Source organism: Streptopelia decaocto, assembly GCF_964273445.1.
Source record: "Streptopelia decaocto genome assembly, chromosome: 1".
NCBI classification, from domain to species: domain Eukaryota; kingdom Metazoa; phylum Chordata; class Aves; order Columbiformes; family Columbidae; genus Streptopelia; species Streptopelia decaocto.
In genome coordinates, this window is record NC_138663.1 from 73,504,216 (window position 1) to 73,528,146 (window position 23,931).

At 40.5% G+C, this 23,931-nt stretch overlaps 1 protein-coding gene across 4 annotated transcripts in view; it reads left to right on the forward strand.

Moving 5' to 3' along the window:
* The window catches only part of PHF21B (PHD finger protein 21B), a gene marked incomplete at both ends in the record, with an annotated part of 164,063 nt that overhangs the window by 122,377 nt on the left and 17,755 nt on the right, over positions 1–23,931 (forward strand). For all 4 annotated transcript variants that reach the window (XM_082067045.1, XM_082067047.1, XM_082067046.1 and 1 more), the window contains 4 exons: positions 22–114; positions 14,566–14,916; positions 16,730–16,852; positions 23,328–23,379. In XM_082067045.1, the coding sequence (XP_081923171.1) occupies positions 22–114; positions 14,566–14,916; positions 16,730–16,852; positions 23,328–23,379 (619 nt within the window). The remainder of the gene's footprint in view (positions 1–21; positions 115–14,565; positions 14,917–16,729; positions 16,853–23,327; positions 23,380–23,931) is intronic.

Consider the following 23,931-nt stretch of genomic DNA (forward strand, 5'->3'; position numbering starts at 1 on the left):
CAACTGTTTTTCTTCCAACAGACTTTGGGAACGATCACTGCAGTGCCCATTAAGGTTCCTCAGGTCAGCTCCTTGCAGAGGTTGGCAGGACAAGGACCAGCAGTGCTACCTCAGGTACAAAACACAGTTCCAAAGGTGGTGGTGGTGGGGGGGGGTGGTTTGCTGAATTCATTTTGCTGAATGAAGACTCACCTTCAGTGAGTTGAAGAGCAGAGTTGTGGTTTTCTCCAGTTCGTGAAAATGAGATAAATCAATTTTCTTCTGGGAGCATACTGTTAGTACAATGGAAAGCCATAAAAAATCTTGTAGACTCATTGTGGAAGAACAAAGCACATATGGCACACTGTAAATTTATGTTTTATAAGATGAATCACAAGTCACAGAAGTGAAAATCTGCAATTATTTAATTTTAAAAAGTGTACAAGTATCAACCTTTCTGATAAAGATTTAGCTTCACACATTCTTTTACTAACTTACTTGCCGTATCCCTGTCTACCCCACTATAAAGTTTTGGCCCGACTAACCCAGGTGCCAGACTGAAACAGGATTGGCTGGGTAGGAGTGAAAGGAGAGTTACACTCACAGATTTTTGAAATTCTGTCAAAATGTGTTTTCTTTTCTGAATATCCATTACTGTTTCCCTAACCACACTTTATTCCCAGTTTCAACTGGCTTACTCAAAATTTTGGATGTAGTTTTCAACAACTGTTTTGCTGCAGTTCTGTGGTATGCTTTTCACACTCGTTATCATTAAGCATAAATATATTTCTCCATGTGTGGTATTGAAGTCAATGCTGGGCATTCCTATTGTTCCTTTATTTTTTTCCTAACATTTTCTTAGTGGCAGAATCTAGTAGAAGATCTGTGAGCTACATCTGCCTGGAGGAAGGAATATTTCCAAGACAGAGTTCTTAAATTCCCTCTTTAAATTACATTTTGTGGAAGGCAAAGTTGTGAATATAAAGGAAGGTTACAGTTTTCTTATCAAGTTCAAGACTTTCCTTTTCATTTGTTCTTACAGCATAATAACACATTGATTTCTGCCATTTTGGGGCGTCAAAGATGAGCAGATTGCTCCTGAAAATAGATGAGGTTCAAGAGCAGCTGAAAGACCTGTAACAGGGGCTTAAATTATCATTAAGGTTATGTTTCAGCAATGATGATGGCATTGCAAATGCGGCATTTAGAGAAGCAACAATGTTCTATACTTTTGTTAAGTCGAAAAATTCTTGTTCAGTGTTAGATTCAATTTTGAAGAATTGGAAAAAGTGGAGGAGTCTGATTTCCTCAACTCTTTGAAAATAACACGTCGTTTCTGTCTTGCTGTTTAGCTTATGGCAAAATGAGATTCAGGTTAGACATGAGAAAGAAATTTTTTACAATGAGGGTGGCATTAATAAAATACTGGCCCAGGTTGCCCAGAGAGGTGGTAGATGCCCCATCCCTGGAGACTTTCCAGGCCAGGCTGGACGGGGCTCTGAGCAACCTGATCTAGTTGAAGATGTCCCTGCTCGTTGCAGCGGGGGTGGACTAGATGAGCTTTAAAGGTCCCTTCCAACCCAAGCTGTTGTATGATTCTATGATTCTAGTATTTTTGTTTGTATTTCACTTTGTTTCACTCCTTTCCTAGCACAGCCTTCAATTTCAGACCTGTTTTTGCAATTGTACTTAATACTAATGAAACACCAACCCTTCCTCAGCAGCCCTGAGCCATAGTTCACTAAATTTTCTATTTCATGTAGATAGCATGAGAAGTAACTACATAGCAATCTCATTTCTGTCAAAACTAAAAATGAAGTAGGCAGTAATATATAGGACCACATTATCAGAAGTACATCTTACGTTCTGAGGTTTTTCTGACTTTTCAGAGGCCAATGCATTCTCCTTCGGCAACAGCCTGCCCCTTTTACAGGCTGTGTCTTCTTTTGCGGGTCATCATGGCCTATATATTCCTCTGCCACTCAAAGCTTATGGAGAACTCTAAAATTTCCATCTTGTTTCATAGTGGGGAACATCTGCCACCCATCAAATCTTTCTGCTTGATGTCTTAAGAGAGGTCAGGTTTTCATCTACAAGTGCAAACTTTGGCTTCCAACTAAATAGTCAAATGCCTTCAAAATACATTTAATATAGCCATAAATCAGAGTGATGTAAAGCAGTGATTCCCCAGCTATGGCTAGATACAGGTGATCTGTAAGTGAGCTGCAGCACCATATCACTGTGAAAGCTCTCTCTTGTCATAACTGTAGGTGAGTGCATAGTCATCTCTGGCAAATAGGGTTGATAGGAATCTATGGTCCAGGAGAACTGGAAACTTCATAAGGAAATATAAAAATGCCAGGAAGCAAGGCCATGTAATACTATGAAGTTATTATGCTAGAGAACATCTCTTCCCTCTTCTCCCTCATAGCTCTGAGAAAACAAGTGCCAAATCAGACATTATTTTTGAAATTAAGGGATGTATAGTATCTTCCAGGAGGGGCTGGAAAATGTGCAAAATTAAATCCTATCACAGTCCATGTCCTCTCAGCTACTATTTATCAGACTTGGTTACAGAGCATATGGGCTACTATCCTCCTTTTGTCCCCCCTGGCTGACATGCGTGGCTCCTGTACCTTGCTCTGAACTAGTGGCACAATCCTACGGTTGTAGGTCTCACTTTCTAAGAGGCAGCCTTACTGCTGTCTCACAAGCACACTAACAAGCAGGGTCCCACTGAGTTTGGCATCTGCTAAAACCTTTACTCTGGGTGCCCACATAGCAGCAAATGAAAGGGACAGCTTTTTCAAAACAAAACAACATTCATCACTCCTCTACTAGGAAGCTGATAGTATTTTGCACAAATAATTAAAGCAGTACAGTGTCCAGATTAGCTGTATATTAGCTGTATAGCTAATATAGCATATTAGCTGTAGTTGAATCTGTAAGATATTGCACCTTCCCCAACCTCCTTTTATGTGAAGTCCAGCTTTAACAGTGAATTGTGTAGAGCGCTAGTAGCAATGAAACCATAGCAGCAAAGGCTTCAATGAGCCCACCTGCATGCCTGCCTACTTACTCAAGCAGCTGAGTTGAGATGTAGTTTCATAGAGTCATAGAATAGTTTGAGTTGGAAGGGACCTTCAAAGGGCGTCTAGTCCAAACCCCCTACAATGAGCAGGGACATCTCCAACTAGATCAGGTTGCTCAGAGCCCCATCCAGCCTGGCCTTGGATGTCTCTGGGAATGAGGCACCTACTGCCTCTCTGGGCAACCTGTGCCAGTATTTTACTAACCTCATTGTAAAAAATTTCTTTCTCATGTCTAGCTTGAATCTCCCCTCCTCAAGTTTAAAACCATTACCCCTTGTCCTGTCGTAACACGCTCTTCTAAAAAGTCTGTCCCTGTCTGTCTTATAGGCCCCTTTTAAGTACTGAAAGGCCACAATAAGGTCTCCCTGGAGCCTTCTCTTCTCCAGGCTGAACCCCATCTCTCTCAGCCTGTCCTCACAGCAGAGCTGTTCCAGCCCTCTGATCATCTTGGTGGCCTCCTCTGGCCCCTCTCCAACAGGTCCATGTCTTTCCTGTGCTGAGAGCTCCAGAGCTGGACACAGGACTCCAGGTGGTGTCTCACCAGAGCAGAGCAGAGTGCCAGAATCACCTTCCCCGCTCCTTTTGGTGCAGCCCAAGATACAATTGACCTTCTGGGCTGCAAGTGCACATTGCTGGCTCATGTCCAGTCTTTCATCCACCAGTACCCCAAGTCCTTCTCCACAGGGCTGCTCCCCATCCCTTCGTCCCCCAGCCTGTATTGACACCCGGGGTTGTGCCAGTACAGTGGCAGGCACAGTGGCAATCACCTAAGGCAGCTTAATCATGTCCATACGTGCTGCTGCCTCTCTTCTTGTCTATGGAGGTGTGGAAGGCCTGGACGAATCTCTTTTGGGATCCCTGCCATGTTAGGAGCCTAACTGTCTTGAGTTTCCCTCTGAAAGTGGCTTCACTCTTAGCCAGGCAGATGGCACTGCTGCTCCAGGTGCATGTAGAGGAGTGTGATTAATCCAGCTGAGCGTCTGCATTCTTGACAGCATGATTGCTGCCTGACGTCCTCTTTTGGCCAGTCTTGTCATCTCTTTGGGACTTCAGACTCCCTTTAGATTTAGATACAGGCATGAGAAGAATAAATATTGCCAGACTGCTGGAAGAAACTGAGGACTCCTCCATTTAAGGGCTCCACATTACATCCAAAGGAGTTTTATATTTTTGCTGCTTTAATTTATTGTTATCTGGACTGGCTGTTTTGATTTAGCTCTATGCAGTCAGGCAGGAAAACACCACACAAGTAAACTGAGGCACTTAACAATACTTATGTAAAATAATACATACAGCGTTCTCATTTTCCACATTTCTACAGATACTTGTCGTTTGTTTTGTTCATTTGAATGGGTTTATGATATGACCCCCTGGGAGCTCTTCCATATGGGGAATGAAGCTTCAAAATCTGTGCATTCACAAACGGCAGCAAAATTCCATCACTTATTGCAGAACTGCTATTAAATGGTGAGCAAACAAACATTAATTACAAGTTCATTGCACAAGACAAACAATATTTCTTTAGGCATTCATTATTTGCCAAAACAAGCCTCTTTGGCAGATTTTTTTTTAATATATATTTTTCTGGTTTTTTTTCTTTTTTCTTATTTTTCTTTCTTTTTACAGAATATGAAGTTATTTTTGCTTTCATCAAATAAATAAAATTTCTGCTATGAGCTGTGATGTGTAGGAAGTTAATTCCAGGTAGGCTTTATGTTCTTACTTTGGCCTTTGAGGTTTCCAGCTGTCTGAGATGTTTTGAAACTTCAGACTGTCCTCTGCACTCTGAAAAGCAAATCCTTGAGGTCCTCTACTCAAACACTCTTGAGCTGTTCCTCTGCTTTATGTGACCCATCAAATGTAAGGAAGGGGTGGCCTTATGTCAGATTGGGGCTCCAATTTCCAGCTGCAGATTGTCTATTTTTAACTGGTTTACAGTAAAATTTAAGTCTCACTGTAGACACCCGAAGGCATATGGGAAATCTTACTTTCTGTTCTTCGAATGGAAGATTTTAAATGAAATTAAGATATTAAAATAAACCTCTGATTTTTTTTGTCAGTAACTTGGGCCCAATCCAATTCTTGTTCAAATTAATGGAGAGACTGTGATGATTTGAATAGCGGTTAAATCAGATTGTAATGCTGTTTCCCTGACCTATTTTTCCAGTCCTGGTTGAAGGGAGGGCTTAAGATGGCTTTGCTCATCACACTCCTGACTAGAGCAGAGAGTCGTGTAGCAGACACCTATGGTAGAACTATCACCCAGGTTAGCTGAGAGAAAAAACAGGTACACATAACCACTTCAGATAAAATGTGTATGTTTTTCAGTTGACTCTAGCAGTTCTGCTGTCAAGTGCTGCTTATTTTTTATCTTTTGGAGTGATTTTAATATTCATAATTCAGTAAGGTCTGAATTTGGTAACTGGGCTGCTTTGGGATAGAGACTGTTTTGTCACTGTATGTTTGTTCATCACTGGATACCTTGTGAGCCCAGCTAGAGACTGTGGTCTTGAGATGTTCCCAAAACTTAACTGCACGTTCTCATTTCAAAAATTTCTTGTCATAGTTCTCACAAGCACATTTCCACTGATAGCTGCTGCTTCTCTTTATGTGTGTACCAAAACCAACCACTACTCCTGGCTTCCCCTGGTGACAGGGCTTCAGGAAGATTTCTTGAAAAGACAATGACTCCTATAGACAGAACCCAAGCTGTGTAATGCCACTGTGTACTGTAGAAGAAATGTGTTAACAGATCGGAATGTGGGAAAGCTCCTCTCTGTTTGCATCTTGGAAGTCTAACAAAAAAAAATATGTGTAAGGTGTTAAGACTGTGCATAGCCATTACAAAATGAAAAAATATTACTAAATGCAAGTCAGCCTTTCGAGAAACTGGAAATGCAGCTAGTAGGTACGCATGTTTGTATAAAAAGTTATACGGAATTGTGCGGTGGACAGACAAGAGCACTTAATTGTTTAAGTATGGAATAATTGAATCGGGTAAAGTTGTTATTACAATATCAGGAGAGAAAAGGACTCTAATCCCCTAAGGGCTGTCGCGTACCTTTCTGGTATATAACCCTCAGCACTTCCAGGGGGATATGTTGGAATGCTAGTGGAAAAGAAGAGAGGTAATCTAATTCAAGGTAACTTAATCAGCGTGGTATATGACCAAGCTAAGGGTTTTGCAACAGTATTTAATATTCATTGACTGTATGCATGCAGAAAACAGGAACAAAATTGCTTTTTCGAAGAAAGCTTTGCAGAGGCCTGGCTGAAAATGTAGTCCTTAACAAATACAGTTGTTAATCTGTTTTATTCTACATAAGCTTTTCTACTGTGCTTGTCACTGTATTTGGAGCACCTTCCAGTAATGTGTTAAGCACAAAGATTAACATCTGTTGTAAGCTATTTCTTCTCTCATCCTTCCCTTTGGGAAGCAGCATGTGCAGCTGAGAGTTCTGGTTAGGGATCCTTTTTAGCAGTTTGCTTATTTTTAATAGGCGTGCTACTGTTAATTGTATGCCACTGTATATTTCTGTCAGAGGAGCATAACATAGAAAATGTTTATTATAGAAAGTGATTAGGTTTGTGCCCTTAATTTGTAGAGAAGGTTGAGATGCCTGTATATATGAGCATCAGCCTTGCCGTAGACACTTGCTGCACCAGAGACACGTGGCCACCTTGGCGTTTCATACTGAATCTTCAAAGGGAGAGCTTTGAAAATTGGGATGAAAACACAGACTTTATTGAAAAGTCTGTGGGAATCTCAGTTATGCACTGGTGGGGAGGTTTGAGAGGTAGTCTGTGTTGCTGAGAGAGGCATGAGTTCGTTGGGGCCTGTGGAGTCCTCCGTGGTAGGTATTTTACACTGCTGTAGTGTAGCCAAGACAGATGAAGGTATGACTAAGGTGGTGCAATAAGAACTGTTCCTTGCGGATGGTGGTGTGACAGAGATGGGCACTGATGAGAAATCTGGTCCTCTACAGTATGGGCAAAGATGAATGCATGTGGTGTTTCAAGGGGGACTATACCCAGGTGCAAATTTTCCATAGTACCTCCTGCTGTTACCTCTGCCTTTCTGAGTTTCGGAGTCAGTTGTCCTTAATGAGAGAACTGATCCAGACTGGTGCGGAAGGAGAAGCAGAACTGGCTGTTACTGATGCTCAGGTCTTTCAGATCTGATCAGTGTCTTGAACATTTTGAAAAGGACCTGGAAAGACTGATTTCCATGATAGTCTGCAAGTAAGAGCCTAAGGTATCCATACAACCTCCAGGAAAGATTCAAGCCGTTTTAACAGCTGACATGGTACCTTTTCCCCAGGTGAAAACTCTTGTGTTTCTCCATGTTGAATGCATCATCAGAAGATGAGAAGAAATGCCCCCCCTCTCCACTGATGCCATTTACAGCTATGCTTCAGATTCATGTCTGGCTTGTGTCTGGACTCTGTTGTGTCTCTGAGTATCCATGCCAGTTGTACAAGCTTGCTGTAGACCTCTGGCTCAAACAGGCAAATAAAAAGGTTTTCTCTGCGGTACCTCAACAGAAGTTTGGAGAAATTCTCTGCACTATTTCCTGTCCCTAAAACCTTCATTCTCATCTGATTGTCTGAGATTTTTGTGTGTTTCCATCTTGCTCAATCTGTCAGCAAATGGGAATGAGTTTTATCATTACTGTTATTATTATTTTGTCTCTCAAGTTTTTTGATTATGGCTAGCAAATAAGGCCACTCGAATCATTATAATGTGCCTTTATTGTTGTCTAGAAGCAGTGATATCCATCGTCTTTAAAGTGACATCAGACATTGAGTCCAGTGAATGCCCGGCTGCATGGTGTAGTCCAGAACTTGCCTATGAAAGTATACGGGCAGGAGGAAAGCAGACAGATGTTTGCTTGTTTGTGCTTAAAGGCTTTGTGGACGCTTTATATTGAAATAAGTTAATCATAGATGAATATCTGTGAGAGAAGCAAGCTGACTTGTAATGCTGAAAAGAGTAGAAATGGAAGTAAGTTATTGACTGGTGTGTATAATCAAAGTCTAGCTTTTATATTTCCATTGAAATCCTAAATAATAAGGATTAAATTCTTTCCTCAGAGGCACATAGATAACTACATATTCAAGGACAGAATCATTGTGCAGAAGGAAAAAAAACCCCAGAAATCCTTGTCAACTTCAACCCCTACCTGCTATTTTTTGGAATAATATTGATTTTAATTTGCTGGTTTAATGTTAGTTTTCCCCTTTGCAAATGGAAAAGGGCCACTTAATGAATCATCAATTCAATAGCAGCAATGCCAAACCAGAAAAAACAGACAGCATAGCTGAGGAGAAAATGTACATTTCATGAGCAAAAGTCAGTCAAGTTCTGAGAAAATACAGTTTTGTGTTCAAAACACTGTTAATGTTTTTAATAAAGAACTCCCACCTGACTGTCTTATGCCAACATCCACAAAAAGCAGAGCTGCCTGATTCCCACAAAAACATCCCTCTCAGCAAAACTTCCATTTCTGTAGTATCAAGCAAAGCTGAAGGAGAAGAAAAACTAAATTAAATAGTTTTGTCTTTAAAAAATTGCACAGGGATTATACTATCTGTGTGTCACCTTTATGCTAAAGTTGACTATCCAAGTCTAACAAATTGAAATACCAAGGCACAGTAAGTACACAGTCCCATTGAAAATGTCTGATACAGTGCATGTAATTTGCATGTGTGTGAAAATACCACAGAGTGATTCTTGGGTGGCATGGCATGTAAAATGAGAGACTAGGGTTTATTTCCAGGTGCTCAGTGCAGTTCTGGCCTTGCTGAATCTAGTCAAATTTGCTGTTGGTTTCAGACAGATTAAGATTTCTTCTTTGGTCCTCACTGTCCAGAGCAGCAGGTACTGGAGATGTGGGCTGGAGAATTTGTTTGGGTTTTGCCCTGCATTTCATATCACTCTTCTGTGGTTCCCCAGGCTAATATTCCAGGCAGGTGCTAAAGGGAGACTTACGTTCTATGTGGACATAGGATTCACTGAACTGGGTCATCTTGCCTGGGGTTTCCTCATGATACGAACTGAAGAGTAACTTCCTGTTTGTGTGACCCCATCAAAGGGAAGGAAGAAAAGTGTATGTGGATCCATAGTCACATATGTTTCTAAATCTTCCCTGTGTGGCAAGAAAATAAACTATTTGTTTTGACTGTGGTCTCAGACCAAGCTGAAGACTGTAGGAGCTTATCAGGAGAGGAACCAAACATCAAGTAAGCTGGAAACACTTGTATTCAGGTCAGTTGAGCGGCCTGGGTTTTAGAGTGTGGTGTTGCTGTAAAGTTACACAGAACCTTTTCCTTTGCGTAATTTTTTTTGATTAAAAAAAGAAGAGAGAGAGAGTCGGTCCTCAGCTGGCATAAATAGACACAGCTTTACTGCAGTCAGTGTGCATCTGTTCATTCTGGTGAAGGATATAATTACCCCATATTGCACTCATTTTATCAGCCATTGCTAATGTTTTCTGTGTGATCCTCTAAAGCTTTTCAAGAATGAAAGCTCTGTCTGCTGCTCCCAGCACTTTGCCTCTGTGACATATGAATTGTGCCAAATCCATTCTGAGGTTTTGTTTTTAAGCTCAGGGTACAAGGGTGAAGTGAAAATAAAGTGTGAATAATGGTCTTTCTCTCAAAGGCAATGTGATATTTCGTTGAACTGAAAAATTTACTCTTATGCAGATCGGCCCTGCCAGTATGAAGGGCTGATTGATGCTGAGCATGATCCAGCTGATATCTGATATTGGGGAGGGGGAGGGCTCTTCAGAATTGCTGACAAAGCTATAACAAGTTCCAGAGACTGGAAGCTGAAGTTTGGCAAATTCAGCCTTGCAATAAAACGCCAGTCATGAGCATAATAAAATATTTTAACAGTTTATTTGGGCTTGTGATGAATTCATCGTTAAGGAGTCTTTAGTATTTTCTTTTTAAATCAGTCTTCAGTTTCTGGGAGAAATTATATGGCCAGTCTGTGAGCTGGAGGATCATGATGATCCCTTTTGGTTTTGTAATTGAAGTGCACTTGTTAACTTCCTTTCTTTGCTAGGCTGTAAGGAGAACACATTTACCAGAATTGCCCTTAACAATTCTCATAGCACCTGCAGATCTGCACAGAGATAACTGTTCTAATTAAATCCTGTCCTTTAGGACTACATAGGATTGCCCACAGAGATGGGAGGAGTCATGTCCTTTCCTTCCCTTCTCCTTCTTTCCCCCCATACTTGTTTGAGCTGGATCTTGAGGGCTTGTTTTGTAAGGGTGTTTCTTTTTTGCATTCTTTTTCTTTACCACAGCATGGGAGTGGCTCACCTGATGGGATGTAGCTCAGGTGACAGATTGCCCGTGATCACAGTTGCCTTTGTTAATGGTGACACGCATCAGGCTCTCCCACCTCTGCCACAGCAGTTTTTTCACCTCTGCAATATTCAACAATCTGTGCTCTTGAGAGCTGGAATGATGTTTTGGTGTAATGGAAGCCTTTGGGCTTCCTGTGGGGGCATCTGGATGGAGTTTAATGATATGGGATACACAAGAAGTCATTAGTCTCAGGAGCTGATTCCCTCTTGATCTGAAACTCTTTTAAAATATGTGAAATTAGAGGCTGCTGAACAAAAGAGCACTCTACGTGTCTCACAGGATCAGGCTCCCTGTTATTTCCCTGTCTGAAAAGCAGACAGCCCCCACCTAGTGAATTCTCAGGTCTGGGGATATCTTCTTGAACAGTGTGCTCACCTACAGGCTATTTAAGTAGTATCAGGTTTGTGTGAATATTGCTGCCTAAAATCAGATGTTTCTGTTATTGTGGGTATTGAGGAAACTCAAGAACAACACAGGTTGGTGAAATCATTATATTCAAGAAGAAGCTCTCCTCCTGCATTTAGAGCCCTGGTAGTATCACATTCTGTTTTGACAGCTGTCAGAAGTTAAATGAAAGATATTTGGGGAGAGGAGGGTTGAGCTACAGGAGGATTTTTATTTACAGCGCTCGCCAACAGTTGCAGCTTTCGCTTGGTAACATAAATGCTGTCTGTTATTCTTTCTTCTCCTTTGCTAAACTTTTGTGCCTTTTATTTCTGTGGCTCTTGTAACGGGGACCGGTGCCATCCAACCTGTGCTACTTTCTGTAGAAAACGTCTTTTTGATATCTTGCATGTGAAATGCAGTCCGTGCCCTGCCCTAGTTTTTCTCCAGTTCTTCTTCAGTGGCTGTCGACTTCCAAACTTCTGCTAGTGCCACTGTCCTCCTTTCATCTCCCAAATTCAAGCTACAGTGTTGCCGTGAGAAAAAGGAACTTACACTAGCTCTTTCCTTCACTTTTTTCCTCCCAGCTGACACTGTTTATTCCACAGATTACTGTAGCACTTTGGTTTTTAATGTGAAACTCTGCTAAAGGCCTTTCACTTAGCTGTTTATTGAGTGCTTTACGCTTAGTGTTTATATTCAAGGGTGGAAAGTTCATAGGTGTTAGAGTGCAAGGGGCTCCGGTGCTTGATTTTTTGGTTTGGATGCGTGCCTGCAGGCTGGGGAAATAAACATTATTTTAACTTTAACTTATGTTAGATTTAACTCAGGAGTACCTGGAATTTCTTCTGTAGTCAACCCCTTATATTATTCCATAATTGCAAATAAATGTGCTCTCACAATGTTAGCTGAACTTGCCAGAAGCTTATGCTGTGAAGACGGCTATACCTCCTTTGTATCACACGGTGGCAGAAAACGCCTGGCATATGTTCTTGTGCTGTACCAGTTAGGTAAATTGTAGCTGCTATTTCAGTATGCAGTGCTTTATAGAGAATATGTTACTTTGGAAAATTAAGTCTGTTTAATTGTTTGTGCAGGAACAGCTTATTTTATAGCTAAGTAATGCACATTCATGCATAACTTGCAGAAAGTGTATTAAGGGTGTGTGTAGGATTCACTGAGGTATTACATCTGACAGTCAATATATAGGTGTAATAGTGTAGAAAAGAAAATTATATAGCTGGAGTATATATAGGCATTTAGTTTTAATTGGACTTCTGATTAAATATAAAATGCAATTTAGAGTGACAGATACAGTAGATCTTGGTAGACTACATGACAGGTTTTGGCTAGAAAAACTCCTGAGCTGATTTTTTGTCAGTCTTGATTTTTTCTAAAGATCTCAGTGACTGTTCTATTGAATCTTTGATCTGAAGTGCTCCTTATTCTCTTTCTTCCTCTGTATATACGTGCTTATCTGTTTGTGTATTTGCAATATTTCTGTTGGTAACAGATGTTATATTAATTTACAATAAAATTATTTTGTTTTAAGGTAAAATTTAGATGTTAGGCAAACAGCTAAGGATTAAATTTGGATTTTTTAGCCATGGTAATACATTTTAACTGTATTTTGCCAAGCTGCTCAGACTTTGTTTTCTGAATAATGATACTATTTCTGTGAATGTCTCTCTGAGCACATGAGCATGAGCAATTTGTTAAAGTCTTACGTGTGAGAGATTTATATAAGATATAACATGGGAGGGAAAGCATATTATTATGAAAATATGAAAGTAGATATTACAAAATCTGCTTCTATAACTGACTCTGATACAGACATTAACAAGTTGCTCTGAATATCACATCTCCTGTTGCACTGAGTTGTTGTTTATGTTATAAGCCTTAGTTTTGCAGAATGCCTGGACCAAGATGGGTTTAAACCAATCCTCTGTGCACTTCTTATGAAAATAAGAAGTTGATTATAGACTCCTCTCAAATGTCTTGGCTAGGGTATTTGTCTGATATCTTAACTACATAAATCAAACAATCATTAGATAGGTGATTGGATAGAGTAAAAAAGAGCAAAACTGGCTTCTGTAACTGTCAGTATATCTTGAATATGGTTATTCATAGTTTGGTGTAGTTTTGCATCATTTCATGGTGGGACTGCCAGGCCTTTCAGTGTCCCCCTGAAGTCGTGAGCTGACCGCAGAGACTTCCTGGCTTTGTCACGAGTCTGCTGCAGGACCTTGGGCAAATCCTTCTCTTTGCTCTTCTTCAGCGCTGTTTCCTCTTTCACTTTCCACATACCTTGATGACTGACAATTTAGACACTCCCAAGCAGGACACTGCCTGTAATACACATTTGCATTTCTTGTAAGTGTTGGGATCCTCTTAGCAATTGAGGGCCAAGTTACCAAAATAATGAAGAGCTCGCAATACATGTGTTGCTACGCTTAATATTTGCTGAGGGCACGAACGGGTATGGCTCCTCCTTGACACGATAGAGGATGATGGCCAGCCTCGAGAGATGATTTTCTGCACATCGGTAAATCCTCCCTGCGTTTTCACTAAATTGCTTACTTAGGCTCAGGATTGAAGCCAGCATCATTGGAAGGGCTCCCGCAGACTCCAGAGCGGTGACACAGGCAGCTGTTTCCCATGTCTGTCTGTTACAACTTGTCATTTTGTTTCACAGTATGGAAGGTGCGAGAAGTGACAGGACGAAATAAGCACAGAGGGAACCGACTGTTTTATGTGGCTGTGTTAACGAATAAGCTGGGAGTGAAGTTAACTTCATGTGAAGCAGTTTAAATTATTTATTTTCAGTCCTAGAACTGTACTTAACATGTTGTTAAGGCAGAGCCATGTTGACAGGGTGACGTTAATTACCCCACGGGAAACACATCACATTAGCTGGAAACAATTGTTCACAGCTATCATTCATGGCTCTGGGTAAAGCCGCGGCCTTCACAAATCTTGGCAAACACTGCCTTCATCCATGGAAGTTTCTTCTGCATCCACCTGCAGCTGAAAACTACCTCTTTACTCACAGCAACAAAATACAAAGCTCGGTGGTTATGGGTATCTTTTTTTTTTCCTTTTTTTTTTTTTTTTGGTGAGCTGATCTCTGAGGTCTTTTCCAACCCAGTCGATTCTGTGATTCTGTGATTCTGTGTGAGTAATTGTGTGATTGATCTCCTCTCCATTAGACATGGCACATCTTAAAAATATGAGGTTCTTCATTCACTGATCACCAGTGTAAATGCATATACTTACTGTTCCTGTAAATGCTTTCCCACAACTCCCTTAATGATTCAGTTCCCACTCCTTAACACTGTTGTGTCCTTCAGAACAGGAAATTATTGCCTCTGGGGTTTCCATTCTTTGCAAAGGCTTTGGCTTGAACATCCCTACTGAGAACTGGATGTCACTTGAGTAGCATTTGTATGGATGTGTGCTAATAAAAGCGAGACATTGACTTTTTCCTCTCTTCTTGTTCAGCACTGAAATATGTTAAGGACTCCAAAATGACTTAACTGAGGAGCGCTGGCGATATATCTACAAGTAAATGAATACCTGGCTACTTCAAGTTGATAACGTTATGTTTTTCTAGGTGCTCCTGTTCCGTGGTTAATGCAATTAGAGATTCTACTGGAAGAGCACGTGTATGCAGTGTTGGTCTATTGTGGTGAGGCTGTACCTAATAACATCTCACTCTCTCTTTGCAGGTTAGGCCAAAGACCCTGATTCCAGACAGCCTCCCTATCTCCCCGTGCAGAGACCAACCTTCCAAGCAGCCTCCTACCTTCCAGAAGGCAACTGTAGTCAGCATCAAAAACCCCAGCCCTGCCCTGCCAACTGCCAATAACACCGTCAGCCATGTACAGTCATCTAACAGCCAGTCACAAAATGTTGCTGAGTCCACAGCTATTTCATCACCTCTGAGCAGTGCAGGTGTGGCGTACGCCATCATTTCCACCTCCCCCAACAATGCAACTCCTATCAGCACCAGCGCCACTGTCTCTGTGGTCAACGACAGCATTAAAGTGCAACCACTCCTCATTAGTGCCGACAACAAGGTAGGTTCTGCTTTTCCCAGCGTATTTTTGTTTTATTTTGTTGTTGTTGTTTTGTTGGGTTTTTTTTTTTTGTTATCAAATGCAGGAATTACATTGCAGATATAAGCAGAATATTCCCCTGGGAGTGCACAGCCCTGTGCAGAGTGATGTCTGTGGTTCCTTTTGAAGAAAAGAATCAGAAAGCAATGCGGAAATTCTTAAGGGGACACATGGACACTAGTAGACATTGATCTGTGTACATGAATATATTTTAGGAGGAACAAAATGCAGCATGATGTAGCCTGACATTAATGGGACCATGTGATCTTCCATGTCCTTAAACCAATCCTCACTAATAATATTCTTGAATCCATGCAGGCTCAAATTTCCTATGGACTCCCTCTGCAATTATACAGTGATATGAGTTATATCAACTGACCCCAGGGGAGTGTAACCAATAATCAGGCATTCCCTTTCACACTTTCAGGGGAAGACGAAATGGAATGAGAGCTCAGGGTTTCAAAACTGATCAGCAGATGAATCAGTAGGAAAAAGTCAAGTTATGAATTACTTGTTTCCTCTTTGTGCTGCTTTTCAGCTTTGAAATGCAAGAACTTCACCACTCTCATACCAGAAACAGATTCAACAAAGGCTGCCAGTGTACCCAGCAGACATTTGTTGTAATTTGCTACAGGGATCCTGCTACTTTGGGTCTCATTGGCAGCACAGCTTCTCGTACAGTGCTAAAAAAGAATACAGGATGTAGGATGGCTTTTGAGGTAAATAAAAGCAGGCATCTCTTCCCCACTTCTATAATACGATTTATTTTTCTCTTACTTAAAGTGGCTGCTGGTTAAGAAAACCATCCCCTTTTATGCTCTGAAATATTCTAGACCGACTGAGTTGAGATAAAATATTATATCTAACAATTAAATAACATTGACTGAAAGTTAACAATGAAATGGATGGAAGAGTCCTAGTGTTGAAATCCAATAACCTTCATGAAGAAGGTAAACTTGGTTAAGGTCTTCCATAGTCCTTCATGAAGCTTTGATTGTGGATATATGTGTAGTTCTGTGGTCAGAAATTGTCCTTCATTCCTTTTAATTTAATAGCTTCTGAAAGAATGTTACCTGCACCACGTAAATCTTAATGTGGAAATTCAAATACAAGCAGCTGGATATACTAACACATTAATACATGCATGTAAGAGATCTGCGTAGTATTCCTATAGGTTCTAAACCAGAATGAATTTTAATTTAAAACACATATAGTTTATTTTGTTTATACCAAACTGGACGTGCACTGCTTATAACCCATAAATGCTGAGGACTGAACTCTGATCACAGTTGCATGAGTAGTACTGAGGAGTATCTTCCTTCCCATCCCCATGTACTTACTCTGAAATAACACTGGTACAACTGAGATCACGCCATCATTTTGAATGTGTAGTAATTCTGTCTCTTCACCCTGTATACAAAATAAAATCAAAGGAAAGACCTTAAAATCACTGACAACACAAGGGCTAAAGCAAGGCTGCTGAGTCAGCTCCAGGAGTCCTCTAAATAGAAAGTGTCCTAATTTTCAGAGGCACTGAAGTGGCTTCCTTAGGCTGCAGTAAGTTTATAATGCAGCTATAAAAACTAATTTTTAGAAACTTAAGTATGGATTTAGAAATCTAACCTAGGTATCTGGCTTTTTAATATTTTTGGTTTGTGACTTGCATCTGTTGGCTGTAGAGGTATCAAGTTAACATTAAAAGAAGAGTCAAAGGTTCCAGGCAGAAAAATCCAGTTTCATATAGTGAATTCTCTTCTCTTACATTGTCTTTTAGGTTATCATTATTCAGCCTCAAGTTCAAACCCAGACAGAAAGTAAAGTGGAGACAAAGAAACCTCCTGAAGAGTCAGCTCAGGGACCCCCTGCTACCAAAAAGAAAAAGGAGGAAAATCCAGAGGTGATTTTTATTTTTTTTTTAATAAATGAGCTACAGTATGTTTAAGTTATGGGGGCCATTTCCAAACATTTTTCTGTGTGCCTATGTAATTACTGCATTTGTGCTCATGGTTCTGCCAGTAGTTCATCTCTCTATTCAATCACAGCGATTTCCCCACTAGTGAGGTGCTCTGACAAATTTGATTTCCATCATTCAAACTTTCCAGCATCAAAAAATGCAAGATTTGTAGATCTCATAATAATCTAGACACCTTGCATGGTTATAGCTGTATTTCTTGTGAAAGGTGTATACAAGCTTAAGATATTTTCTTTTATGTTATCAGATGTATAACATCGGGTTTACAGGCTGTGTATGAGATTGAATTAGCATTTTTTTTTGTCAGCTGAGCTTTTAAATCTTCTTTGAAATGAATATTGCAATTTTTAGATTGTATTTATCAATACAGTTTCTGGCATTTGCTGTGTACGGCTTCCCACATGTACACAGATTGTTTCTAGGCGGAAATAACATTAAAATTCTTCACATTGAGTAAAAGAGTAGAAATCGGGATATAAGATTTAATCTCTTTCATGAACTACATTTGTGATGTAAACTGAAAATATAAATCAGAATTCCTTGTAGAAATGGGATCTCTCTTTAACAGGCATTTTGGCTTTTGACTAGATATATTCACATTGGATTGTGTGTACTTTTGAGGCAATTTGAGAAGTTATATAAATTTAATCTACTTCCACATGGAAATGCTCAGCTGATATGAAATCTTAACCTTACCAGTCTAATAGATGTGGGGCAAGATAGCATCCTTGGAGCTGTAGGTTTAAGAGGATTATTACAATATAAATTTATAATGTTACCTGGGGTGTGAGGGTGGTCATTAATTTTACAAGTTTAAGAGATTTGTGTATTTAAAACAGTGTTACGGATAAATAGTGGCTCTTAGCCTAGAACATCACAGCATTATGCAGAAGCGCTGCAGAACTATGCTTGTGAACCCCCCCAAGTTTAAAATCTGACCCTCCTATGAATCTTCATTGCCGCTGAATGGTGGGACTGTAGGGTCCTGTTTTGTTTTTGGAGGTATTTCCAAAAGATGACTTGTTGTGTACACCTTGTGGGCAGAAAGGCAAGGAAATCCTGCTTAGAAACAGAATCCCAGTGAAACCATCCATTTTTCTTTGCCTATAACTTATCTCCCCAGAAAGAATATTGAGCAAAAATCTTCTAGGGTGTGTTGCCGCAAGAGACCATGGGACTGGGGACACTTTTTGGTATAGCATTCATAAATTTAATAAGCTTTTCATTAAATTGCTAACTAGAATATCCTGACTACCTTTTTCATTACCAGGAACGTTGTTCCTACCGTGTATGCTGGAGGTCTTGGCAAGCACAATTTTCTGGGTAGTATGCTGAAGCTATGCCCTTAAGCATGACGATTTCTTTTCATAGATTTGTTTCACGGCCATAAATATGTAGGTCTAGAGTTAATTTCTTTTGTTCTTTGAAAGTAAACTTTAGTTGATTATCATGTATTTATGCAATTAGTGTAATTAGAACTAACAGCATAATTAGTGTAAATACATGTAATGACATAAATAGAACATGTAATTACAAAATGAAATGGTTTTGTAAAAAATCTTTGTTTGGCTTCATGAAAAGACATACTGTGCATTTCTAAAGGCACTTATGGCTTTTAAACAGATGATTAAATTTAAGGAAAAGAGTAACAAAGATACCATGATCTTTTCAAAAAGAAAATAAGCACTTTAGGTACTTCTCTCTACACCTTTATTTATCTTCAAAGCATAAAACTGGTGCAGGAACTCCAGTATGGCTCTACATAAATGTTAGTCGTGACAGCCTGGGATCTAACAAATTAAATTGAAAAATTTAAAACAAATAAACCAGAAATCACCAGACTTACCAGTAGCCAGGAATCCCATACGCAATTACTGAGTGTACCTGCACAAACAGAAAAGACTGAGGATAATTAAGTTTTATTCCTGGCTTGGTCATTCTGCTGGGAAGCTGATCCTGGATACAGCCCCTGCAATACACGTGCATCCCGCGTAAGCTAAAGATTTCTCCTTTCCCAAGTGCATAATCGTTAGACTAAACCAAACCTCCTCATGTCCGCTGTGTTGCAGCCGGGATGCCAGGTTGCCAGGATGCCTGGCTCTGAAGCACTTTTCCCAGCAGCAGGATGGAGGATCTTGGCCACTCAGGGTGTCCCAGACCCAGTGGTCAGAGCTCTCTCCTGGGACCTGAGCCATGAGGCTTCAGTTCCCTTGGGGCTGAAGAGGGTCTGGAGGGTTTGGTTTTGATTTTGTTTGGGTTGGGTTGTTATTTTTGTTTGGTTGGGTTGGGTTGGTTTGTTTGTTTTTTGGGGGGGGAGGGGGTGTGTGTGTGGTTTTTGGTTGGTTGGTTGGTTGGTTTGGGATTTTTTGTGTAGTATTTGTGTGTTTGGTTTTGGTTTTTGTTTTTTCCTTAAAAGGACTGGATTTCAGCACAGAAACAGAATTCTGCCCAAAACTTTTTTAAAAAAACTTTATATTAGTAAATTTTCGTATTTCTGACAACATTTTCCAGGGTGTCCTAGCAGTTTATTATTTAAAAGAAACATTACTGCCATACATGCTGGTTATTTAGCTAACAGTGTTTTTAATCCCATCAAAGAAGGACAAGAGAGAGACATTGCACTTGTGAACTCAATGCTAGTGTTAGGCCTGGACTGAAACTCTGGAGAAACTGAAGCCACAGTTTTGTGGATTCCTGCAGAGAAGAGAAACAATATACTCTGTGATATTTGAAAGAAAAGCAGAAGTAGTATTTTGAGTTCAATCTGATGATCTACATGAGTGTGAAATAGCAAAACTCATTGAAAAAATATGCTGTTAATACAATATACTTGTTAAAAATAATACCACTTCTACTGGGGTTTTGTTGAAAGGAACCATCTTTCAAATATCTATAGAAGCTAATCCTTCCTTTGTTTAATAGTGAGGTAATTATCGAGTCCATGTATGAAGACTCTTCATATGTTAAGCAAGTATACTGTCATTACATTTAATTAGGTATGTAGTCAAGTAATTGTAGTATGAAGAGAGGAAATTCTTTAGCAAGCATTCCAGTACTCAAATAATTTTAGTTTGGATGTCAGAAAATGTATGTCCCACTTACAGTTTAATCTTTGGGTACTATAGGCATTCTGTGCTTCGTTGGGAAAATACAATCACATATTAACTGTTCTAACTTTCTGATTCTCTAAATGTTGTTATTACTTCCACTCAGAGTGCCCAGTTGTATCCTGCCACAAAGTTACTTTTGGTGGGGATGAGGTGAAGCTTGTAATTCCACTCAATTGATTAATTTTCTTCTCAGATCTGCACAGTGGATCTCAGATCAAATATTCATTTTTCACTTTAGGTGTGGAGCCCCCACTGTGTCTAGCTGGTGTTTTAGACATGTAAGGAGTGAACATTATTGAAATCAAGGCTCACATGCAAATGAAGACGTGTGCTTGTAATTACCACAGTTATGGAAGGCAGAAATATAGCATGAATATATCTAAATGGCCAGTGATGAGATTCTACTATCACCATTTTTTAGTCTACAGGGAGAGCTACATACTAAGAGATTATGGGGAGAAACTATTCCTGTCTTATGAGTTTGTTGGTTCACCTGTTTGACAAAGGTATTTTCACAGATACAAGAAGGCTATCGATGTCCAATACTGACCCTCAGATTTTGAAGAATCCATAGCTAGATCTTTTCATCTACAAGAGGAGGATGTGCTTGCTTTCACAATTTTGCTGTGTGGAAGTCAGAATTGCAAGGGAAATGGTAGTTCTGGTGACTTAATAGCACCTTCAGGATGGACAAGGGATCAGACCCAGCCAGCATGGGTTTAGGAGAGGCAGGTCCTGTCTGACCAACCTGATCTCCTTTTATGATCAGGTAACTCACCTGGTGGATGAGGGGAAAGCTGTGGATGTGGTCTATCTGGACTTCAGCAAGGCCTTTGACACTGTCTCCCATCATATACTCCTGCAAAAGCTGGTAGCCCATGGCTTGGACAAGTGTACTCTACGCTGGGTTAAGAACTGGCTGGAGGGCCGGGCCCAGAGAGTGCTGGGGAATGGGGCTGCATCTAGCTGGCGGCCAGTCACTAGTGGTGTTCCCCAGGGGTCGGTGTTGGGTCCAGTCCTATTTAACATCTTTATTGATGATTTGGATGAAGGGATTGAGACCATCATCAGCAAGTTTGCTGATGACACCAAGTTGGGAGGGAGTGTCGACCTGCTGGAAGGCAGGAGGGCTCTGCAGAGGGATCTGGACAGACTGGAAAAATGGGCTGATTCCAATGGGATGAAGTTCAATAAGGCCAAGTGCCGGGTGCTGCACTTTGGTCACAACAACCCCCTGCAGCGCTACAGGCTGGGCGCAGAGTGGCTGGAGAGCAGTCAGACAGAAAGGGACCTGGGGGTACTAATTGACAGGAAGCTCAACATGAGCCATCAGTGTGCCCGGGTGGCCAAGAAGGCCAATGGTATCCTGTCCTGTATCAAAAATAGCGTGGTCAGCAGGACAAGGGAAGTGATCCTTCCCCTGTACTCTGCACTGGTGAGGCCACACCTGGAGTATTGTGTTCAGTTCTGGGCCCCTCAGTTCAGGAAAGACATTGAAGTGCTGGAGTGAGTCCAGAGAAGAGCAACACGACTGGTGAAGGGACTTGAGCATAAGACCTATGGGGAGAGGCTGAGGGAGCTGGGGTTGTTTAGTCTGGAGAAGAGGAGGCTTAGAGGTGACCTCATCACTCTCTATAACTACCTGAAGGGAAGTTATAGCCAGGTGGGGATTGGTCTCTTCTCCCAGGCAGTTAGCAATAGGACAAGGGGGCATGGGCTTAAACTCTGCCAGGGGAAATTTAGGCTGGATATTAGAAAGAAATTCTTTACAGAGAGAGTGGTCAGGCATTGGAATGGCCTGCCCAGGGAGGTGGTGGACTCGCCGTCCCTGGAGGTTTTTAAACTGAGATTGGACATGGCACTTAGTGCCATGATCTAATAAACGGACTAGAGTTGGACCAAGGGTTGGACTCGATGATCTCTGAGGTCTTTTCCAACCCAGTCGATTCTGTGATTCTGTGATTTTATCCTGAACTGAAAAGTTGAATCATCAAGCTTTTCACAAAACAAGAAGGTCAAACTAATTTTGTCTTTGAAGTGCTGAAATGTGTGTTCTCCTGGCACTTCTTTGATAGAAACAGAATGTTTTGACCTTTTACTGCTTGAACACTGTGGTCTAGTTTGACCCAAATCTACGCATTTTATTTTGGGTGAGTATGATAATTGCATCTTCCTATGGTCCTTGGATGCTTTATCAGAGTTGGATTGTGGGCTTTGCTTTCTTGGATTTCCTAATAGCCTCCATTCCATAGTCAGATTCTCTCTCCTGTGGAACTGTACCTTGTGAAAATGCCACTTGGGTAACATAATCCAACATGATTGTTAAGCACAGGACTGAGGAAGTGATCCCTGGGGCCCCATGGTACCATGGGTGTGACTGCAAACCAAAAAGTTCTGTTCAGTTTGGGTTTGGAACAACACAGCAGAATTTCGGTTTTCCATCAAAAAGATGGAGTAAAAGCTCTGGAAAATCTTCTTCTGTAATGAAAAAATTCCCAATGAAAAATCTCTGACAGAAAATTTAGAGTATGCTCTAGTACTTCCCCTATACACTGCATTGAAACATTTCTTAGTATGCAGTTGTGTTTTGTGCATGTATAATATAAAATAATTCTTAGCAGTGTTTTAGGTTACGTTCTTCACCACAAAGTGAGTTCATCAATGTCGGTGGGAGATGCTTGTTCACTCCCCATTGAGGGAAAATATTGGATCAGTGTTCCTCTTCATAATTCATGCATGTGATATTCTTTTTGTAACTTGGGAAGAGAAGTTTCTGAAAGCTTTTTGGGGGTTAGGGCATTTTCAATGTTTCAAATGTCTTGTTTAGTGTTGTAAAATTCAGTGAAACTGTATCATATCTTGTTTTACTTTATACAGCTTGCTCATATCCAATAAAAGCAGTGCCATGTCCAGATAGTAATAATAATACACAATTACTTATCTAAAGAGTGTAGTAACAAAGCAGCTAGCAATATGAAATTGAATTGAATGAACTGACTGAATTCTGATCATGCACTGCATAAAATCGGTAGTCATACAGCACTGTCTTCACAGTCTCTGAACTGCTAGAGTTCATGTAGTCATACAAGCAGGACGTGACTGACCAGGCATATCTGAAGCAAATCTTCAGTTAAAGTTCTTCCTATTACTATGCATTCAAATACGATACATTTCTGAAAGACCTTTACTGGGTTTGTACTGTCAATGCTAGATTTATTTATTTACTTACTTACTTCTACCATAATTGTTGTAGCAGAAAAAAGTCTAACTCCTGTTTATTTTCTCCTTAGAAAATTGCCTTCATGGTAGCATTAGGACTGGTTACAACAGAACATTTGGAAGGTAAGATGGCATATGGTATTTTACAGTTCAGTTTTTGAGTGAAATATTTTCTCTTGGTTGTCCTCAGAAAGGCAATTAAAAATCAGGTGAAATGTTACCTATGCAGAATTATGCTTTTCAGCCTCACCTCCCACCCCATTGCACAGCTCAAGAGGCATGAGAACTGGCACTATAGCCAGCACCAGCAGGGTTGGCATAAGGTGGCATTTGGGCTCACCCAGTCATCGTGGTCCTTTAAAGCAGGTTAACGACTGGAGGATGATAGCAAAGCAGAAAGTCTGCAACGGCTCTGGCCAGTGTCAATCTGCTTCAAGAGTCAGCAAGGTTCAAAGATGTTTACCCAGATCTTCTGTAGCAATCGTGCCCTCTCCTCCTTCCCCATGTGAGATGGACTTTCATTTCTGGAGTTAGTCATCCATCATCTCTAGAGTTCCATGTGTGTAAAATAATGGTGAAAATCTGGCATTTGTTTTATAAGATTTTAAACAAATTAGAAAGCTACCTCTCACAAAGACGTCCTCCCCATGTCTCCGCATTTAGCCAAAAAATAAA